General features: G+C 47.2%; 1 protein-coding gene across 1 annotated transcript in view; it reads right to left on the bottom strand.

Annotated features, from left to right (window-relative positions):
- The window catches only part of Dlgap2 (DLG associated protein 2), a 132,357-nt gene that overhangs the window by 22,071 nt on the left and 86,800 nt on the right, over positions 1–23,486 (bottom strand). The window contains 3 exon segments of the mRNA XM_051169449.1: positions 2,329–2,370; positions 3,232–3,584; positions 21,923–22,142. Of these exon segments, the coding sequence (XP_051025406.1) occupies positions 2,329–2,370; positions 3,232–3,584; positions 21,923–22,142 (615 nt within the window).

Here is a 23,486-nt window from a genome sequence, read left to right as displayed (position 1 = left end):
GGTGGCTGTTCTTATGGCTGAGGTGTGGCCACGCCCATGGGACTGAAGACTTTCTGCCTTCTACTGGGGCAGTTTCCCAAGCACACATCCCACACAAAAGGAAGATCTTTCCACAACAGACTCTCCATAAACTGGTAAAACAAAAACAAGGAAAACGAAACAAACAAAAAGGAAAGGATTTAGTAGGCCTGGCATGGTGAAGCGAGAGGGAGCCAGGTGACAGACAGTTCCAGGTCTGAGACCCGTGTGGGGACTACAGAGAACTCCCTCTCCTCATGCTAGGTCTGCAGTGGCAGCTCTGGGATCTGGTTTAAAGTCCAGAGCTCTCAAGCACTGATCATGTGCTCCAAAGGCCGAATTCACTATGCAGGGTCCAACCATCTCAGGGCCAGGGGGCGTGGAGCTCACACCTACTCTAAGCTGGGAGGGCAGGTGGCAGGTGTGGTCATATAAAGAACATTATAGGTACAGCATTGTGCATCGCCCAGCAGGCTCCAGTTTGATCCTGGAGCCTCATCTTTAAAGACTCTTCCTTTTTAATTATGTGCATGTCCTGCCTGTCTGTGCATATGCACATGCCAGTATCAGGCCTGCATTGGTATCTTAGAGCTGCTGTAGGCTGTTGTGGGTTGTCTGAGATGTCTCCTCCTGTATTCTGCAAAAGCAGTCCATGCTCTTAATCACTGAGTCATTCTGGGCCCCTGGATCCTAGCCTTGACTACAGAGGGTCACATGATACCTGCAGACTAGGAGCGCTTCCTCCAGGAGCCAATGGGTGTGGCAGAGGGGGCAACATTTACTGATGGTGTACTGTTTGACTTCACATGGCTCTTCCCAAGTTTCCTCGGAGAAGGGAGGTTCTGGGTGATTGGGCAGGGGTCTGGGCCAGAGAGGAAGTAGCGCTCTTTGGTGCCAGGCACCATGTTGGGGGCCCTTTCTCTATAAGCCCAGAACAGAGTAAGGCTGGCTTCTGTTTCTGGGTCAGGCAGAGCAGATAATCCCAGTGGGGGTTTATGAGGAATGCTAAGGCAGGCTCCCTGGTGCAGAATTGCTTCCCGATTTAGTCTCAATTCTCTGGGCAGCAGAGCCCTGTCAGGGATGTGGCAAGCCACCTGCTGGGTTTCATCCATTATGGTGGCACTCATAGCCATATACTCTTAGGCAAGGGACTTACCTGCCCTCGTCAACTATTTTCCCTCCTCTGGAATAATGACACCTGGCCCACAGGGTCACTAATGAGGAGTAAGTGAAGACAGGTCAGAGAGCTAGGGACAGGGACCTGACACAAAGTAATTTACTTGTTTACATCTGCTCTGTGTCCCTCAAGCACTGCCTTCGCCTCTAGCACCCCGATGTCTGAGAATGCTCTTTCACTTGTTTCAAAGGCCACCCCTCTGAGTCTTCCTTCTTCCTGGTGGGCAGCGGTCTGGCCACACCCTTTTATTCCCCTGACCCTTATGTTCCTTCCATTACATTTTCATTTTAGCTTTTCAATTGATTTTATCTAGACAGATATGGAGCTCTGGGTTCAGGCAATTTTTTTTTTCTTTCCCTACTGGAAAAGGAAGTTGCATGAGTTTACCAACTGGTGTCATGGCGGTCACACACATGTCCACTGAGCACTCACCACCAATACAGCCATCCACTCCGTACCCAACATGAACCGAGAGCTTGCTATGTGACAGGCACTGTGCTAGGTGCTGGGGTACCAAGAGGTAGGAGGCAGGGACCAGGCCTCCGCAGACCACAGGGAGGGAGGGTAGTGCCTGGATGCATGACTTAGCCGGAGATAAGCAGGCTCCAGCTGTGAGGAGGAGACACTATGTGTGAGTTCAGGTGGAGGGCCAGCTATGAGGAGGCAGCATGAAGTGTTGTTTCCCTTTGCAGCATGACAATCTAACTTTATGAGTTCCTGATATTGCAGCTGCCCCTTTCAGCTGCCCAGAGGTTGAACCTGTATGCTCAGTTCTAAGGTGGTAACTGGTAGAAAACCGTGGCTAAGAATACGAGGGACAGTTTGAGGACCTGGTAGTGAATGCATCCTGGTGTATCGGGATACTTATTACAGATGGAGAAATGGCGGCTGTCCTATGCTTCCCCAGTTTCTTGGACTCCTTGGACTTGCGAGTTGTGTCTTTAGCTGGGGTTGAGGCTGCGTTACTTTCTATGGGTTCTCAAAGGTTCTGTGCAACAACAGTGTGAAGCACCTAGCAGTGTGCCTGGCACATAGAGCCAGGACAGAGAGGTGACAAGAGCACTCATGAGAAATCCAAAGAAGAGAGAATAAAACTTCATGCGAGCTTGGATTTGGAGATGTTTGGTACTTACATCTGACCTTGGGTAGGGTTGATGATCAGGGAATTCAGAATCCTAAACAAAACAACGAAGCCACAGTGTGGAGACCTGGCTCAAGGACCCAGGCCAGTGGGCCAACACCCCCCTGGCTTCTGCCTGTCCCCCCAGGCCTATGTGAGGCCGTCCCTTTCAGCTCTGTGCACCCTCCTCCTTGCAGGATGCATGTAGCAAATTAGTCATTATGATTTTAAAGCCTGCCAGACACAGGGTGAGCTGAGGTACAAGGAGCAAGAGGCAAACCATATCACCAAAGCTTGGCTTATGCAACCACGTCCGCAAGGGTTTGGAGGCGGTCACCTGAGACGCTTATTTTATTATCTATATCATGTGTGTTTCATTGCCCCTAAGCCTGAGGCTCCCTGAGTCAGTTGAGGAGTGGCAGGGCCAGCCAGGATGGGAGCACCTAATGGGATGGTGGGACACCCATGCAAGGTCTGGCACATCAAGGTGCTGTTCCTCTGTGTAGAGGTCTTTGGGACAGGTGTGTGAGGAAGGGCCCAGCTGCACACTGCCCCAGCTGGACACACCCTCAGCTCACACCACAGCACTTGGGTCTGTCTGCTTCTTTATTCCCAACACTCCTTGGGGACTGAAATGTTTTCAACAATTCACTCACCCCCTTTATAGGCATCTAAACAACTATTAAATCATCTGCCTAGCTGTCCTCCATGGGGACTACACCTCTGGGGGTTTCTAGGTGGTGGGGACTCTCATCTCCCTGGGCTCTGTCCTGGGGTCTCTCATGTTGTGGCAGGCATACGTAAGCTCTCAAAGTTTACTGTCCAGCTTCTGTTAAGGGGCCAAAGACTTGGGGCTGTGACTTGACTTTTGACTCAGCCTGCACAGGCGCCAGAGAGGGTGGTCAAGGGAGACTACCTGCACCCCGATGGAGGAGCAGCGGCTTTTGAGGAGCTCTTCAGCCTTGGAGACCAGGATAGCCTTGTCACTGCTCCTTGTGGCACCGCTCTGAGCGTCGGCTGCGTGGCGCTGTGCTGCAGCTGTTTCCAGAGCCAAATTCATGGCCTTGTTGCTGTCTAGACTGTCCATGGAGTTGTAGAGGCCACTGCGGCTATCTTGGGGCCATGGGGACATCCTCTGGGCACGGCTGTCCTGGTAGGCATCCTGTGTAGACTCTGTGCTGCTCTGGGCTGTCACAGAGATCAGAGGCTTGGAGGTGGTCCGTGGAGGCACCGGGGGAGGTGTCTTCTTATAATTTGTGTAGGAGACAGCTGTAAGAGAAGAAAGCCCAGGCAGGTGAACACCCCCATCTAGCTGGTCTCCAGCTCTGACGTGCTGACACCTCAACAGCTCAGCTAGTCTGTTTCTGGACTTAGGAAGTCAGGCAAAATGGACAAGATCCAGTTGTGCTTAAAGATATCGGTGTGGATAAAGATATCGGCGTGGAGATACATGTAACAATAGAAAGATCGTAAAAGCACGTAAGAATCCAGCAAGGTAACTTAGAAGCATGGTGTGTGTGTGTGTGTGTGTGTGTGTGTGTGTGTGTGTGTGTGTGTGTGTGTGTGTAGGACAGAATGCGTCTATACCACTGACTTCATGGAGGTCTGGTGTTGCGCTAATACCCCCTTTTATCACACCAGGTGAGGGACGCAGGCAGGGTCCCAAGTCAGAGACAAAAATGAAACGCACACACACAGAGTCACTGGTGTGAAATCGCAGAGGCAGGTTGAAGATGTCAGCCAAATTCATTATCGAGTGACAATATTTGCAGTTTTCTCTCTTCTGATTGGATTTTCTAAAATTCTTTGTAATGAGCAGTTGTTATTCAGCACTGACAAATGAAATGGCGTGAGCTCACCACGCCAACGCACGAAGATTTTAAAAGGAGAACAGTGGGAAGGAGGGAGGTACAAGGTGGTAGAGAGATAGGTGTAACAAACCAGCCTGAGTTTTGTCCCAGAGAAAACACCTTAAGATCTCTTTTCTTTTTCTTTCCTCCACAGGTTTTTTGCTAATGTGGACCTATCTCTTAAGGAAAGTTGTTAAACACTGATAGCATCCTAGGCACCGTTCTCAGATTCAGAGATGCGCACAGTGAGACTCTTGTTCCACCCACCGCCCTTCTGCACCTCTGCCTTCTATGATGCTCGCACACTGACACCTCCCACTGCTACCTTTTATAAATACTCTGAGACTCACACATCTTGCCCTGCGCTCCCTTGGCCCTAGGCTCCCAATCTTGGAAAGCCCATGTTACTGTCTGCAGTACCACTTTCTGAACGCGATTCACCCTGTGGGACAGCATCTCTTTTGGGGATTTTCTCGGTGTCTATTAGAATCCAAGCTCTCACTTGCGTCAGAGTAAACTGGTTCTATAGTGTGACTGGTGCAGACGTATGTGTGGTATCTCCTTTGTGGCTCGTTTATCTGGTCCCAGAATCTGAGGTCCACATGACCACATCCCTGTGCTGGGTGGGATGTTCAGGCTCTTGAACCACTGCTCTGCCCCAGGCCCTACCCCACCCTTTCTGGGAGCCCTCTGCCCCACCTCCCTGACCCACCTTAGCTCTCCTTAGATTTTCCTTTCCTTTTTCCTGTCTCTGACCAGCGCTGTCTCCCCAGGCCTTTCCTGAGTCATTCTACTAAAGACCAGCAGCCCCATCCATCCTCTTCTTTAGTGCTGTCCATTTATGGGAGTCCGGGCACTTTTTTGTCTGGGAGACACCGATCTTAGTTTCCTCTACGTCCCACAAATGGAACATGACTTCAGCCCATATTTGCCAAACACCCAACAACCCCACAGTGCAGCCAATGCCACAGGTAGATGAACATGGAATCCTGGAGCTTAATTCTAAAACAGGAATGCTGGGCTCAGGGTGGGGCGCAGACAGAGACAAGCCACATGCCTTGAAGGGCGAGTTTGTCTGTAAAAATTTTGAGAATTGTTGTGTGCATCACAGATAATGAAAGTAAAAGGCAATAAATCTAAACGTCTTAAAGCTCACTCAGAGCATGTTTGGGGAGTCAAGGAAGAAACACTGAAAGTTCCCATGTGAGATTCCTGCACAAGGCAAGGTCTAGCCAGGACACTGACCAGGGTGGTGGTGGCTGGAAACACCCTGCTGGTGGGTACTGCCCTGAGTCCCCACAGGGTAATACGGGTGGTTCAGGAAAGCAGGGAAGGTGTGGGAGGGTAACAATAAGAGCTGCTGTGCAATAGGGTCTGTCTTCAGAGGTCTGTGTGAGAAGGAAGGCCACCCACTCGAGCACACGTAAGAAGAGCCTTTGGTGAGCCGGGTGCTTCCTCACGCATCCATTGGGCCTGGTCACTGGCAGCCTGTGGGAGTAGGGCTCTAGCATTTGTCAGGGGCTTGAGGGAGAAACTAGAGGGGGCCATCTGCTGGGATTTCAGAGCCCTGCTCAGAAGCCCTAGATGTCAGCTGATTTCTATAATGACCTCTTCTAGTGGGCCACACAGATTTGATGCTGTTGTTGATTGCTTTAAAAACAAAACAAAACAACCCCCCCCCCCAAAAAAAAAAACAGATGTTGATGGTCTGAACCTGTATTTGAGACTCAAAGCTACCGAAAAAAAGTCTCCATGGTGTGGCTGGCACTAATATGCCTTGCCTGGCCTCTGGGCTCTGATTAGAGATTTAAACTGGGTACAAAGAAGGCAACATCGAGTGTGTTGTGCCCTGTCTGAGAGGGACTGTGCCAATCAGCAGGGCACTTAGGAACTGAGCAAGGCCCCACCTTCCATGGATACACAAGGGCACAGGACATACCTGTTAGCGACCACATTTTCTCGTTTCGCCTCTAGCTCTTACTTGTGAACCTGAGTGGGATTTGGGCACAACAGATCTACCCTAGAGGCACGGCCATTGCCCCTTTGCCAGCTCACTTAGAGTGGGTCACAGAAGGTGCTGAATCATTCAGTCAAGCAGGGCCCTGTCCTCATGGAGGCTCCTCAGGGGCTCACCCACACTTCCACGTTGGAAGAACAGATTTGCACAGCTGTGGTGACCCTCTCCTTCCTTCCCTCAGGGGACCCTGGAAGTGTCTGATGATGTTTTTGAGAGGAGAGGCAGACTGCCTCTGACACTCACCCTGGCACCCCCACCCCCACCCCGCTCCCCACCATATAGAGTCTGGTGCTGTTGAACATTCTGGGTGTTTAGATCCACTCTACCATGGGAACTTCTTCATCCTCGAATGTCAACAGCGATCAGGCTGAGGGCCTCAGAGGAACCAGTCACTCTGTCTTTCTATATGCCTCTAATGCTCTGAGGCCACATGTAGGGACACATGCGGCAGGCAGATCACACTGCCTCCTAGCTGCTGGCTTTGGCCGCGTTGGTCAGCGTGGATCATGCTGAGTTTGAGAAGGCTGCTGGACTGGAGCACATCTGTCCATGCTTGGAGGCCACAGTCCATGTAGAGTCTCCATTTTATTAAACTCTTACTAGCTTTGTAGTGTATTTATCAAGGACATAGGCACTTCATGTGCACCCTCACAACAGGAGACATGGTAGGTCCACCTAGGAAGACCATTTATAATGGTGGTTTCCAACCTACCCAGTGCTGCAGCCCTTTAACACACGGTCAGGTTCGTGTTGTGGTGACCCCCGCCCCCAACCATAAAATGATTCTGTTGCTGCTTCATAACTGTAATTTTGCTCTTGTTATGAGTTATAAACACTCCTGGAGGTACAGATTTGTCAGAGGGGTTGTGACCCACAGGTTGAGAACTGTTGACTTAGAGTGTCCATCGGATGTGGACTAGGGAGCCATCCTCCTGGCAGCACTTTGATGTGGTTTGTGTGCTGAAGGGAGATGTCATCCTTTCTGGCGGCATGTCTGACTTGGCTGACTGGGAGAAGCCAGCAGAGCCAAGTGGAAAACATGGAGCCTGACTGTGGACTGTGCTCTTGGTGGCATACACGGCCCATGCGGCTTTGTGTCTCTGAACAGGATTACCGAGTTTAGGGACATCTCATGTCCCTGTGGGGATGCTTACAGTGAAGAACGCAGGATCAAGAAGCATAAGAAGTTTGCATGTAGGGCTGGGGGTGGGGTGGGCATGGTGTCTCCGTGAATACGCCACCTGCCATAAGAACACGAGGAGCTTGGTTAAATCCCCTAGGACCCGTATAAAAAAAATCCAGGAGTCAAGGAGCATGCTTATAATATCCTGGAATCTGGGAGGTGGAGCTAGGAAGCTTGAAGTCTAGTCAGATCAATGAGCTCCCTTTTAGGGTAGAACTCTAGTCTCTTAGAAATAAGGTGGGTCAAAGACCACACACACACATACCACACACACACACACACACACACACACACACACACACACACACACACACAATGTATATATCAACACAGTTAAAATTATTGTGACTGTCCTAAGACAGTTGCATTTGTCTTCACACCATGCTGGAGAATATCAAATCTCTTATCAGGTCACCTCCCAGCAAAGTGAAATTTGGCCCTGCCTGGTGGCGCACGCCTTTAATCCCAACACTTGGGAGGCAGAGGCAGAGGCAGGCAGATCTCTGTGAGTTCAAGGCCAGCCTGGTCTACACAGTGAGTTCCAGGATAATCAAGGCTACACAGAGAAGCCCTATCTTAAAAACAAACAAACTACAAAAAACACAACAAAACAAAAAACCAAACCAAACCAAAAACAAGAAAGTGAAATTTGTTTGCAGTTGGCCTTTCCAGGAAATTTGTGGAAACACTCAAATTCTACTTCCTACCTCTCCAAGAAAGCATCTCATGGTCCAGTTCACAATGCAGAACCCATCGAGTGTGTTTAAGTAAAGGCCAACATCTGAAAATGTAACAGCCAAAACTTGGCTACTTTGTCGCCCTTTAGCAAATCAGCAGCATAATTATGGGAAGTGTTAGGACAGAGAGCCCAGAGAAACCAAAAACCCTGTAGTTCCAGCTGATGACACATTGTTACATGGCAAAGACAGGGCTACTGAAACTGGTCTCTGTACAATAGGAGCCACACAGCATATGCAGTTAGTGAATTAGCAGGCACCTCTCCCTGCAAAACCCAGTGAAGGGCTTGCTACACTCTAGCAGGGAGGCAGAACAGTGACCTTTCTTGAGTGACAAGGAAAAAGAATAGCTTGGCAGCTTTCATGTCTCTGTGTGTGCACTGCAAGGCTGAGTGTCACCAACTCAGGCTGGACCACGATGCCCATGTCGAGGGGCAGAGGTAATGTCTATTTGGTGACAGTGATGCAGCATTAGGGTTAGCCTGACTGGCTCTGGCTAAAGTCACAGCACCTGAAGAGAGAGCCTTCTTATTGCAGAAGTAAAGCACACATTACTTCAGATACCATATTTTCCTATTAAACCTGTTTGAAAGTAAATCCAAATATATGTATTTTTAATTGCTAGAAAGTCAACTACAATGAAACCCTATAATTACTAATTTTCACAGTCAATCCACATCTCAGCATTTTTTTTAACCCGCCCACCTGTGACAATGGATGTCATCCCCGTGGTATCCCACAGATCCAGATGAAGGGGCTGGGGACACCTAAACTCTTACAGGTTTATACAACAGGCCTGCATAAACGCTGTATACATCACATGTGGGAATCATGCTGTTGGCTGTTGGTTTCAGGAAACATTTTTTTCTAGGGCCCACGCCCCTGGCAGTGCTTTGGACTTTTGCTTTGATACAATTTAATATACTTATTATTTTTGATGTCTTGAATTAGTTACTATAATTGTTCAGCACTTTGAAAAACAACACAAATTGTTGAATATTTGAAATGCACCTCCATGTGGTCACAGTGGCAGAGTCAGGATGGAAGACAAGTCATGACTGTCAGACCAAAGCTGAACCACCCCTCAGGCGTGCCATACACACACATCATCTTCAGCAAGGCAGGCTTCATGCACTGCCTTCATGGTGCTATGAGAAATAACTGTATCATCCTTTCTACAGACATAAGATGATGTGATCTTGTGGCATCGGGGAAATTATCCGTGTCCATCTCTGGCTGTCTATGTTACTGCTAAGCACTCAGGAGAGTAGCCATTGTGTCGTGGTCATCTAATGTTTTTCGTGATCCCTGTCCTCAGTGAGTATGGAGAGTAAATACCACGGCAACCTGGAGCTTGGCCCAAATTCGGTACTTCTTCAGGGATTACAACCAAGTTACTACATGCATATTTATGAAATTCAATTGCGAGAAACTGAATTTCTATGTTCCTCATGAGATACCTGTATACACACACACACACACACACACACACCATACCACAACGTGGCTCTGGAAGAGCACCCTCTCCACACACAGCATACCTCCACTGGGGATACCCCGGCACCAACATGGCTCTACTTGAGATGCTCACCCACAGGCAGTGTGGCTCCATTTGAAACACCAGCATCCATAATATGATTCCACATGGAGCACCTATGCATACAGCGTGATTCTACGTGGGGCGCATGCTTACCCACAGCGTAGCTTCATATTGGGTTAGCCAAGGAGAGTTGAAATCAACCCCTTTTATTGGGAAGGAGGTAACTTGAGTGAAATGGGACAAGTTGTCCCATTCTCCCTTTTTTATGACGGCGACGTGTCTTAGCTTTCCAGGCACATGTAACTGTCAGTCTATACCCAGACTCCAGGAGCCATTTCTGAATTCAAACCATCAGTCATTTGTGAGCTAATAAGGAGATTTAAAACCTGATGCTCTGTGCTGTGAAACACAAATATATAATCAATGCACAGTGTATTCGGAATGGCAGGCATCACCGTTCTTTCTGGATGTGCACACCACCCTCTGAGTCACAGCACTCTCTTAATTAGATCGTTAAGTATAGAAGCATAAAAGGAATTACAGTAATCAAGCCCGAGACTGCCTAGATGAGAAGGGGAACCAGAGAAACCAAACTTTGAAGGGAAAATAGATTTGACATAAAAGATTATAGACACTCTGACACTTTAATTAATGTTAGTCTCAAAACATAAGTAGAAATCAACCAAGACACCGGAATCACTTCCCACAGGCATTCACACAATAGTCTCCCAAAAGTTTCAAAACAATTATGTGGCCACACAAGTTTTGGGGCCACACTGAGGGTTAGCAGCTAAGATGCCTGTTTAGAATGTGCTAATTAGCAAGAGATTCTAGTGTAACCAGTGCTTAGCATCTCCCAGACAGGGAAATGAAGCGATGACAGCTGCTTTGCTGTTGAGACACTTCCTGTTTTCATTTTAACTATTTGCAAATCATGCCACACATTAAGAGCTTGTATGAGATGCAAAGAGCCAAGTAATACAATTTAAAATGAACAAACCACAAGCCTACAATTTCCCTCCCAAATCTACAGTTCAGTATGATACAACTTTTGCCCAGTTGGTTGAGGCATGTTGGCCCATGCTGTAGTCTCAGCATGCAGGCAGCAGAGGGGCAAAGAGTGTGAGTTACAGACTAGATTGGGTGACACAGTGAGACTGTTTCAAAGAACCAGGGACGCCGTGCAGTGGGAAGTCATGTGGAAGGTCCTAGGGTTGATCCCCAGTGCTCATAAAGATCGTAAATTTATATGGGAACACTTGAAAAAAAAATATCTAGTTGCAACCCATAGATTAGTAACTGTGACACACTAGGTGGCAACTGGTTGGGGGCATGGATTCATGTGTTGGGGACAAGTTTTGAACTGTGCAGTAGATAGCCCTGTCATTTGCCTCATAGTGTATATCTGTGTGCACACACATTCACAAACATGACTTTCACTCCAGCTCGAATATGAAGGGCATATATACTGCTTTGATTCTGGACTTGTATTAGTTTCATTGGGATTTGAAGGAAGGCTAATTCTCTGTGGTACTTTGCTGACTTAAATTTACCGGTGAGATTGACCTACTGACATAAATATACCTAGATATCCATGTCTCTTAACTAAGGAAGAGCGACTTTCCATAAAGAATTCAGGAACAATAAAGCAAATGCTTCATGCAGGGGCAGATGGCGCACACCTGACTTACTGATGTTTCAGAGTAAAATTAACATATACTAAATAAAGTGTGCTTGGAAGCCCCAAGCACACACCATAGACTGCATTGTCATAATTTCAAGGTGAAAAGGATGAAACGAAGATAGAGATATTGATTTCCCTACAAAACAGGCAAGTGTTGTTGATTTGCCTTCTGTCTCATTTGAGACTGTCCGGGCAGACAGCTGATGTCAGCTGTGACAACAAACCAGTGTCCTTGGAGTGTAGTCCTCTGAGAACCTTCAAGGCCTAGGTGAATCAATAAGTGCCATCACTCTGAGCTGGCCAAGCACGGCCATCCAGTGGCACGGAGGCACACAGCTGGTGAGAGAATGAGAGTGTGGGTGTCTGACTTCAGGAGGGTGGCTGACTTTAGACACCACAGGCACCGTGGCCGCAGCCACTTCACTGTGAAAGGTGAAGGGTCATGGCTCTCCTGCTGCATCCCACACCAAGTGCTAAGACGAACTCGGGACAGAGCCAGATGTCCTTATAATGGATATTTACTGTATATTCCAGCGGTAGAAGTTCAAATGCATCAAATTCTCTGCTCACTATGGCATCCTGAAACGACCACATGGAGCTTCTCACTGGATGGACAGGTTCACAGCACTGTTCGGTCTCTAGAAAGTCCAGCGCCTTTCTAGAGAGGGTGCCTGGACAGAAGAGGGAGTCCTGAAGACAGTGACTCATCAAGGCTCTGAGTGGCTATGGTGTCTGGAGGCATGACGTACGGGCCGAGGTGGCAGTTTGCTGTGTAATCAGAGGGGCGCTCAGTGCTGTTTGCCAGCTGGCTCTCGTTATGTTGCAAATGCTATTCTTTATTTAAGAGAATCTGCCTATAACTCCAGGGGATATAGAAACAAAGATGCAAATTTCATAATGAGCTACAAAACATTTTTATAGAAGCCCCCACACAGAAGTAGCCTACTGTGCACAAGTCCCAGCATACAAGGACAGCCTACTGGATGCTGGATGCTACAGACAGGATAAGACATGACGCTGTTTCTACTGTTCTTTTCTTCTCCTTTCTTTCCTCCCTCCTCTTCCATCCTCTCCATTTGGAAAACTCATTCACAAACCCCACAGTACCTGAAGGCTATGCAAGTATACACACACACACACACACACACACACACACACACACACACACAGGAATCCAATTCATTTATTCAACCACACATTCATTTATTTACCATTTCATTAAATAAATCTACAAAAATTTAGCATGCCTCTAATATGTCACATGCCATTCCAGGCTCTGTGAACCCAGCTGTAAGAAACATCCCTGCCTCACAGCGCTCTTATTCTAGTAGAGGAGAGGGGTGGCTAATAAAGTGTGTTAGTGGACTGTCCATCATAGGATGAAGGACACACTGGAGAGTCCAGATGCTACTGCACCAAACCCTTGGCAGGCACGGGGCATGTGGGACCTTGCTGGCTTCCCTGCTAAGTGAGGGTCTGACTTACTGTCCAGTCAGTCCCAGATTAATAGGATTATTAAAGAAAGACGCATGGTTTTCCCAGTTCCAAATCTACTTGCCAGTGAAGATGTGATGAGGGGAACCACTTGGTTCTCAAGGCAGGAAGGGAATTAATTACTGAGCAGATGGCTTTTCAACACGAGCTGTGTAGCCAGGTTGGCTTTGTGCCATGGCTATGTGAAGAGATGTGTTCCACGTGAAGTTTAGGGACGAATATACATCTGGCCAGAAGTGGCACTAGCTTGTTTTGAGGAAGTCACACACTGGACAGTGTCTCATCTTTTCTCTTTCTTACATAACAAGTTTACTTCTCATGAGCACCAATCCAGACAGAGAATAGAAACAGAGCCCTTTCTATAGCTGGGGTTTGTCTTGCAAAGCAAGCATCCTCCCATGCTATTGGACATAGGAGAGGCTACGTTTTTAGGAATTCTGTGCATGTATCAGTGGGTATAGAGATGAACACCGGGTATCTAATGGTCAGGCAGTGGTTTGCACAGAGACGTTTGTCCTGGAGACCACCAGTCTGCTTCTGATGCATCTACAACTGGGGACACAGTGTGATGGGATTCCTATGCTGTGTTCACCAGGCATATCTGGAATGGGCATCCTGAATGACCCTAGGAAAGCCAGAGATTCTATTAAGTCCTCATCTGTGGGTTCAGGACACCCACCAGAATGTGGCTACATGTGGATGTGAGGCGCATCTGGTGAGATGGGTCCATAGGAACTGTGACTTTCAGCCATATTTTTTTTCTCTTTAGCAACTGTGGCTTCCTCATTGGCATGTCCTCAGTGTTCCAAGAGTGTCTGATCCCAAAAGTTTGTGAGGGGTATTTTCTCAGGTCTGCACAATCCAAGGCACCAATAACAGGTTTCCCAGCCTTGCTGGTCTGCCCTGGCTATCATTCCCAAAGCATTCAGTGTTGCATAGTGATGACTCCATGCCTGCTAAGTCCCAACAGCACAGACGGGGAGGCTTTGATGACACTCATAAATGTAGCCCTGGCCTACTGTCTTACAACTTCTATTGCTGTGATGAAACACCATGATCAAAAGCAACTTGGGGAGAAAAGTGTTTATTTTCTCTTACAGGCTGTAGTTGATCATTTAGGAAAGTCAGGGCAGGAACTCCAGGAAAGAACTGATGTAGATACCACGGAGGAGTGATGCTTACTGCTTCCCAAAGCTTGCTAAGCCTGCTTTCTTATACACATCAGGACCACCAGCTACGGAAGCACTACTCACAGTGAGCTGGGCCCTCGCACATCAATCGCCAATCAAGAAAATGCACCACAACCTTGTTCACAGGTCAACACAGTGGGGCATTTTCTCCCCTCGATCTTAGCCAAAAGGCCAAAAAGCGATGGGGCATTTTCTCAGTTGAGGGTCTCTCATCCCAAATGACTCTAGTTTGTGTCAAGTGGACATAAAACTTGTCAGCACGTTACAAAAAGGGGCTGAGGGGAAACACTTGTGTTCTTGCAGTCAAAATCCAAGATCTCAGCTTGTCCTAAAAATATGCATAAGCGAAAGGAACTGTGACCACATTGAGTCCTAGAACAAGTTGTAACAGTTGTCATTAATTAGAAGAAAGGATTAAATGTCAGCTAGCAAGCATTCATATAGATGTTCCTGAAGGTAATGACTATTAATATATTTGTACATGTCTTCAGCTTCCAAATCTATCTCAAATCTCATCTGGTTCCCTTTTATTCCATAGCACATCCTTACAATATCTTATAGACTTTAGGTACTAAGTAAATATTTGTAAATTGGATTCAATCGACTGTATGATTGATTAGAACGGCAGTGAAGTGATGACCTGCTATAAATCAACACAATGAAAAAGGAAATGTCAGCTTTGGCTAGAGAAAGCAAGGAAAGCGCGCACACACACACACACACACACACACACACACACACACACACAGCAAGCTCACTCCCTTTCATGGGTTGGGGCTTTGCTCTTGGATCTCGGCACCCTTGTGGGTTCCTGCATCACTCATGACCAGTTAGATGTTCTTTGTCATGGCTGTGACAACACTAATATGATTGATCAGTTTGTTTTTCCTTATTGCTTTTTTTTTTTTACAACTTGGCATAAAAAATCAGTACATAAATAGATGGATAAACATAAATAGAGGCATGATGATCCCCTGGGTTTTTTCAAAGCTTCCTTAGTACTTGTGTTGAAAAGACACAATGTGCTGCTCTGACATGACTAGGTCAGGGTGAGATAAATCTGAGGGGACCAGTCACTTTAACAAGGGCTGCATCCCTGCGCCCGCACACACCTCCCTCTACATAAACCGTTTTCTTGCTTTGCTTTACTACCCTTTCTTTGTTATCTGGATGTATCAAAGGTGGCCCACATTTTACAACCCGACTCCCTAAAACTGTTCACCAAGCCGCTATGCCTTGCTCAGCATTCTGTGCATCTGGCGTTTTAAAGGCACTGAAAGACTAATTTCAGAGCAATCAGTCTCATTCAGCTCCTGCATACATCTTGGAAACAGTAAGTTGGCTTGAGAGAATCTGTCTTAGCTCACTAGTCCGGCAGCCATCAATAACCGCTGCTACTCACGGCGTCGGGTCTGAGCCCTTCTGATGGCTCTCAAACGCAGGAGGGAGTTATTATGGAGTTTTGTTGTATTAATTTTTCTAATTGAGTCACAGTTTCAATGGAATCAACAATCTTCTTGCTTTGGTTTCCCATGAGATGGGATTATAGGCATGTGTCACCACATCTAGCTTAACAGTATTTTTGAAGCATATCTTTAACTTTTAAACAAACATCTTTTGTTTGTTTTTTTTTAAAGAAGTTAGGTCAAATTAAGTTTAGGCTGCTAAATAATTAGCACCATCCCAGAGCATGAATGGGACATTTTGAAGGGTCCTAGGCAATGATTTTGCACCTAGGAGACTACTATGAAATCTGTGTCAAAAGTCAATATAAAACCAACAGTTGGTGTGGGTCTGCTGTTCTGGAAAGCTCCTTGACTTTGACCCTTTCATTTTTATAAGTCTGTGGAGTTGTACATGTTTTCCTTACAACCTTTGCCATGTCAAGTGGGCTCAGGGGCTCTTCTGTACCATCTTTTTCTGGGAAAGATAATTCTAGGAGGATGTCTGTCCTGGTGAAGATCACCTGGCCTTTGGTGAACATGCAACATCACTGAGAGGGAAGAGGCACCGAGGGGACAGGTGTAGGAGAGACCACAGGAGGAGGAATGCAGAAAGTAGAGGATCAGAGGGAGGAGGATCAGAGGGAGGAGGATCAGAGGGAGCAGATGCAGAGGGAGGAGGATCAAAGGGAGGAGGAGCAGAGGGAGCAGATGCAGAGGAAAGATCAGAGGGAGGAGGATCAGAGGGAGGAGGAGCAGAGGGAGAAGGGGCAGAGGGACGAGGAGCAGAGGGAGGAGGAACAGAGGGAGGAGGAGCAGAGGGAGGAGGTGCAGAAAGAGGAGGTGCAGCAGGAGGAAATGTAGAGGAAGGAGGAGCAGAGGGAGGAGGTGCAAAGGGAGGAGGTGCAGAGGGAGAAAATGTAGAGGGAGGAGGCATAGAGGGAGGAGGTGCAGAAAGAGAGGTCACAGAAGAGGATGCAGAGGGAGGAAGAGCAGAGGGAGGAGGTGTAACACTCACTTCTGCTGGGGGGTCACTCGGCAATCTCTGAGCTGTGTGGGTGCTGATGCACAGCACCCAGTACCTGCTGCACAGCTCCCCAACCCTCTGCCATCCTTGGTCTCTCCTTCCTTCCGGCTCAGTGTTTCTGGGTCCCTGACATCATGGACCTTCTTGACTCCAGGCTTGTATACCTCCCTCTACTGGCTCACGCTACTCATAGCCAGCCTCATGGCGTCTGGCAGATTCCTGGTACTGCCATGCTGTTTCAAGCCTCTCTTTGGCCTCCAGCACTTCCCACACACATCTCCCTGACATGCAGCAGGTGGATGGAGCTGGTTCGTCATGCGCAGCTGTTCCCAGGTTGTATGTTTGAGGATGAAGCTCAGACCCAAGACTTATTCTCCATTCAAAGCAGGCTCTGAACACAGCACACACCTAACAGGCACTCGTAAAAACCACACCCAGCATAATGCCTTCTCTGACATGTAAGGTGGCTTTTCTTTATTTTATTTTGGACTTTTGTATCTTGAAATTGAAAGTGGCCATGTGTTACCTTTTGTCAATGTTGTGTGTTCATTTTTTTTTAAAAACTAAAATATTTATGACTTTACTTTATCGGGAAGTGTTTAGATTTGAAGAAGCTGGGGACTAGGTCACAAAGCTCCCAGCAACTCCCAGGCCAGACACTTGGCACATCCATCTGTAAAGATGCAATGCTCACATGACAGTGGATTTTGCAAAGAAGTACCGAAAAAATTCCTAGTATTGAGAATAGTTTCTCTCTGTCTAATATTCAAACACACACACACACACAGACACACACACACACACATACACACACACAGACACACACACACACACATACACACACACACACAGGAGAGCTTTCCTCCTGTGTGTGAGCAAAGATTTGTCTTGGAAATGGAGTTATTATGCACCCTGGAGAGAGAAGTCACTGTAGAAATATGAATAATAAGATAAAGTAGGTCTATGCTGCTTCTTCCGTCACCCCTGTGCGGCTTTCCCTGAGTTCTGATGACTTCTGGAATTAGTTGTGACATGTGTGGAGACAATTTCTGACCCGGAGAAAAACCATTATCATCTAATTTTATACCGCTTCCCTCCACAGTATCAATGGTATTCCTTCCCACGAAAAATCGAGTGAAATGAGTATTTAGACAAGCAAATTTACCTGATAAATCATTTCATAGATGAGAGAGAAACCAAGTGTGAAATGGAGGCTAGATGCTTTCAAAACCACTTCATTTAAGGAGGGAGCCCGTAGTCAACACCACTGCTTTTCATAATGAAAGGCACAATAGGTGGGAACCGTCCTGCCCAGTGCTGGATCCCTTGCCTGCTGACGGCCCCAGAGACTAGAGGAGTGAAGCCTGATGGGGCTGGACTCCCTGGTCCCCACAGCGCAGGTGACAGGCACAGCGGCTGGCAGCGCCCACCTGTCAGGGGCTAAGTTAGACAGTCTACCGTATTCTTAAAAGTCTATAGTAATTCACTCAAGTGTACACTTGACACTTGATTTATTGCACGAACACTGGATTTCCACATTTACATGTTTATAAGGTGAGAGAATCTAATATTGCCAGCTTTCATTTTTCAAGCTTCTGTAAAGAATATGTTTAAATGCACCTTATACTTCAAAACAATCACTTTTGAGATGTTTTTGAAAGTAGACTTTTGGAGCAATGAAAGGAAAATATCTTTAAAATCCCTATTCAGCTGTGGGGACAGATCTCAGAGCTTCCTGTAGTCCAGATAAACATCCTCCCACTGAGCTGAAGCTCAAGGGTCTCAGGACAATAGAAGAGAGTTAATTTACCAAAATAATCTCCAATGGGAATGAAGGTAGCCATCAAATGGCAGTATAACAGTTTACAAAAACAAGGCATACATGAGAACAGAGCTACTTAAGTCATCTTGCCTCCCTCACAGGCAGCTTTGGCCACAGGTGGGGGTTCAGCTCTCACAATCGCCATCGTTAGTCACATAATAACCTATCAAAGGAGGCAGGTTCCTAGAAGGAGACTGATGTGGCTTGCCTTCCACGTGAGCTTTGTTAGGAAGGTGGCAACATCATCTCTACAAGCTGCCATGCGTGAAGAGGAGACCAAGCCATGGCTAGCGTCATGGAGGTGCTGAAGGGAGACACACTTCAGTCCAAAACATATTAGGGGAGTTACAGCAACATGGCATGGACAGGCCAAATGGCACCATGAAAGGAGGGGCAGGTGAGTCAGATCCTTCAGTTCTGTGACACAAGGGAGTTTCTCCATCTTATAGATTTCCGGGGGCTGGGGGTGGGGTAAGTTTCACCTGTCAGTCACAAGGCAGGAAGGTGATAGGAATGGGAGATAGAATTGGCTAGGGAGTAAAAGGATTGGGCAAGTGCAGTATCTATTGATCATCTTTCTTTCTTTCTTTCTTTCTTCCTTTCTTCCTTTCTTTCTTTCCTAAAAGCTACAAATGTCTTTAGCCTCACTGATACCCTTGCCCTTGCTATAAGCCAGAGATGCCAGAAGTGTTTAAGCCAAAATGTCTTTGGCTCTGCCTTGGGAGAATGGCCTGATGTTTTCCTTATCTCTTTCCCTCTAACTGAACACCTTTCCTGGAATCCATATGGGAAGGTGTGGCAGAAACTGACAGACACTGGACAGCTGAACTGGGAACTAGACTGACTGGTCCATCCCCCCTCCCATACCTCCATCCAGGAAAGCCTTAATGACTCCAAGCTGGTGACCTTCAAATAGTCTCACTGATGGATCCCTTTGTCATCTTTCTTAAGATCCCTCTAATAAAATGTGTCCTAAAACTCAGCTTCTACAAATTTCATTCTTCAAATATGAAAGCCAAGAACCTGGAGGCTACTGACTCCAATTTGTGTGGACATGCACGTCTGATATAATTCAGGTTGTCTTGGGCTTTCGCACAGCTGTGAGGGGGGTGGGGGGATGGAGAATTCAGGGCCACAGCACTAGTTGCTCTCAGGAAAAAGACTGTTAGGGCTATGTGACCTGATGTCGCCAGAGAAAGAGCTAGAAGATCGGTAATGCAATACTTAGCTATTTGAACTCTGTGACTTGGGGAATTTTCCTCTATACTGTTTCTCCGGGATTAGCAAAAAATCTTTGACGCTGTTCATAATCTCATTAACCATACCATGCAGCACGTCCTCTAACATGTGTTGAGTGAATTTAATAGGCTGTGCTCAGAGTCACATGATGGGGCTGGGAATGGTTTTGTTTCTCACAATGGTGCAGCGTTCCTCCAACTGCCCACCTTTGTGCTTTGTGCTTATTTGATCCACTCTTTCTTGCATGGTGCTGATATTTCAGAACGTTCATATGCTAGAATGATACCTAGAAGTACAGCCTGGAAGAGACTTCAACTCAGTAACTAGGCCAAGATCCTTTGGAAACTTTGAATAGAAACATTTAAAATTTTATTTTGTGTGCGGAGTTTTGCAGTGTGCAGTGAGCCTGGTGAGGACCATTTGCTGTGTACATAAATCAGAACTCCAGCCTGAGTTCTGATTCTCATATTATCTCCATGAAAATCTGTTCTATTTCTATTCTCTTCACAATGACAGCTCTAAAAACAGCAAAGCCATTTTCTACCACATAATTATTGTTTCAAAGCCTTTCTGAGGACCATGAAAATGCTTAATTGTTCATTTGCTTATAGGAGGCACCCAACAAACACTAGTGAAAATGTGTAATTCCCTCCAAAGGGGTTGCCTTTGATCTAATTATTTTTTTGAGACAGGGTCTTACATGCTAGTATGGGGCTCACTATCTAGCCCAGGTTGGCCTCAAACTCTCAATCTTTCTGTCTTAGCCTCGTGAATGCTGGGATGACAGGACTAAACTGTTCACCTCTAACTTCCGAGGGTCGTGTTTCAATGTAGGGATTGTGAACCTCATTCCTCCCCTAAGCTTTTAATTCACTCTATTTTCATATGTAAGTAGAGGAGAGACAGCCATCTATGACATCACTGAGGCAGAGGAGCACGTGACACAGGACACCTGAGAGGACAACCACATATTGTAACTGTCTGTCTCTAGAATCCCGTAACCGTGCCTTTCTGTTGATATGCACAGCTCTGTCTGCTTCAAGTGTCACTTGGGCTGGGTCCTCTGCTGTCCACAAAGGCTGCAATGAGAATGGGCCACCATGTTCCACTGGGCATCTCTCATTGAGGCATTGCACTGAATTGCACTGCAGAAGCCTCTCTTGGGGCCACCAGACCACATGAGAAGATAGTGGGTTTTCACAGCTTTGGTGGGAGAGTAGTCATCATGGCTCACTGACTGTTATCACTACATTTAAAGACCTCAACAGCAGAGTCACAGAATTAGCAAGCCCAAGATCTCACCAAGGCTAGCAAAGGAGAGAAACTTGAACCAGCTTATTCCTCTAGAGACTCCAGCATGAAGTGTTTCCTCCTAATGTGCAAACAACAGTGCAGAAGGCACCCCAAGGCAGAAATCCTTCAGTTTGTTATTTGGCAGTATGTGTGGGTCCTGGGGTCCTGGCTCATGTTAGCGCTGAACAATGAGGGCTGTTGTGAGCATCCTGCCTCTGTCCTTCTGAGCTCTCGTCCCCTCTTGCCACTTCCCTCACCTGTCTTCTGGATCCTGACATTATCTAATATGGACAAAGTATGTTCTGTTTCTTCTTTGGGAAGATATTTTAAATTCCTCTGATACGGCCTCAGTAGTCTGAATCTTAGGCTATCCGAGACACCTCGGCTTTTTGACACTGGGATGTTTTACAGCTTCTCTCCCTGCCTTCACCTGGAGCGTGGCAAACTTCCTGCTCGCTGTGTTTTATGGGTTCTCTCTGGGCCATGTATATTCATTGTGTTATATAAATAATAATTGTGCAGTAAACTAGTGGGCAGTGGTGTTTGGCCTGGGTGGTAAATCTTTGAGGAGTGGATATGGTTTTTCATAAGAACTGAGGGAAACTGTGACATTGAATCGTCCAAGCTTAAGTCGATGAGGGAATTTACACTAGCCACTGACTGGCTTTGTAGTGATGAATCACATTTATTGATCTGCTACAGAGTGGTGGTGACTGAGGCTGGGCATTGCAGGGCCACCGTGGGGGCGGGGAGGGGGCATGGCACACGCACCCAAACTTCGCTCCAACCGCTTAAACATTGGCATTAGAGATATAAGTGCTGCCCAAGTGTCAGTACTTACATTCTTGTCTGCTGTAGAAACCTTAATGAAAGTTACACTTTATAGAGTTCATCCTGAGGAAAAGGCAAGGTTACCTTGGAAGGACATTCTTCAGAAGGCTAGCTATTGTGACTGTCATGCTCGCTGCATGATAATCCCAGGGAGTGCTGTTTTACCTGTGGTGAGGTGTACGCCAGCTCCCTTCTAGGAAAAATGCTTAAGCACACCCATAGGCTTTCTGCAATAGGTGAAAAAGGACACTCTGTTACCTGGTGTTGACCTGATGGTTGAGGTCAGGTTGGAGGGTGTCATCACGGGAATACACTCATCGTCTTGGGAGTAGCCAGCCTGGATGGCTCGAAGGTAACTGTGACTCCTTGTTCGGAAACACCCAGGAAGGTCAAGGGCATCCATGGCCTGAGATTCAACTTCACTGAAGACAGATTCACACACTGACTCGAACTGCCCGTTAACTTCCGCTTCGCTCATCTAGAACGGCAATAGCACACGTGACGTGATGCCAGCATCCATCAGGGTGATCACAACGTGTCACATAAGCAACAGGGACAGAATGCACTCACAGCACTCCGTCACAGCATTGTATTTTCGGCGCAACTAGTTTGAAATCCACACTGGGAATCCATTAAGCTTGGGGGATGACTTCTTAGGTTATTTCTTGCATGCATAGCTAGCTACCGATGACGATGGAAGTTCTGTGGACTCTCTAGGCTGACAGCCATGAGATAAGGGGATGGGGTGGGTGAAAGCCTCCCGAAACACCTGGTACAAAGCCGAGGTCCTCACTGCCAGTCCTTCCTCCTTCCCCGGCGACCCCTTCGCCTTCCCCAGCTACCTACCGCTTGGGCTGGCTCTGGGTAGGAGGCTGTGGAAGTGAGCGCACACGCTCAAGTGCATCGGCTTCTTTTAGTTCATCTTCAGGACGTGAGAGTCAGCTGCTGCTCATCGTCATGGAAACGAATCCCAAATTTGGCAGAGGCATCCCTGCCCTCATCACCATTACAGCATCATGAGCACCATGAGTCAGGGTGGGGAAGACATGGCTGTGAGGAGTTCTGTACACATGGAACATGGTATGGCGACTTGAAGCTCAGGCTTGATTTTGGGGTTTTTGTTTTTCCCTATCAGGTTGAGACTCATAACATAGCAGAAGAAAGTAATCAGTTTTTCGCTTGTGTCTTAAGTTGTGCATCTAGGCTCACCCATTGGAAACCTAACTTTTTCAAATACCCTTGAGGAAACATTTGGGTTTGGCCTGTCAGCCCAGCTGAGATCACAGGCTCAGCCACAGGGCCTTGGCTTACGGCGGATGAGCCAAGAGGACATGTTTTCCCTGAGCATGATGCTCTTATACACATGTCATATACCGTTCCTGAGCTGAAACTAGAGATTTTAAACTGAAAATTCAATAAAGGGGGTCGGGGCGGGGGTAGAGAAATGAAGCCATGCTGAAGGATTAGGTGGGAGAAACATGGTCACAGAGGATTTTTAAGTATAAGAAGCTTAAATAGGGCTGTGCTGGAGAGGAGAGGCTGGGAGCTCAGGCTGCTCCCCACCCTGGGGAGTCCCCACCCACTTCACTGACTCAGTTTTGGCAAACGACTTCTTAGATGCTGACAGAATCTGAAGTCGTCTGGAAAATGGGCTTCTGATCAAGCTGGTGGGGGGGACTGCCTTGACTGTGTTACTTGCATGGGGGGGGGGGAGACCCACCCACTGTGGGTAGTGCCACTCCATGGTTTGGATCCTGGACCATATAAATGGAGAAAGGGCGCTGAGCAGTGGCTGGCATCCATCGCTCTCCTTTCCTGACTG

Source organism: Acomys russatus, chromosome 27 (assembly GCF_903995435.1).
Source record: "Acomys russatus chromosome 27, mAcoRus1.1, whole genome shotgun sequence".
Classification (NCBI taxonomy): Eukaryota; Metazoa; Chordata; class Mammalia; order Rodentia; family Muridae; genus Acomys; species Acomys russatus.
The sequence above is the reverse complement of the archived record's forward strand: the minus strand, read 5'-3'. Positions and strand labels throughout refer to the sequence as shown.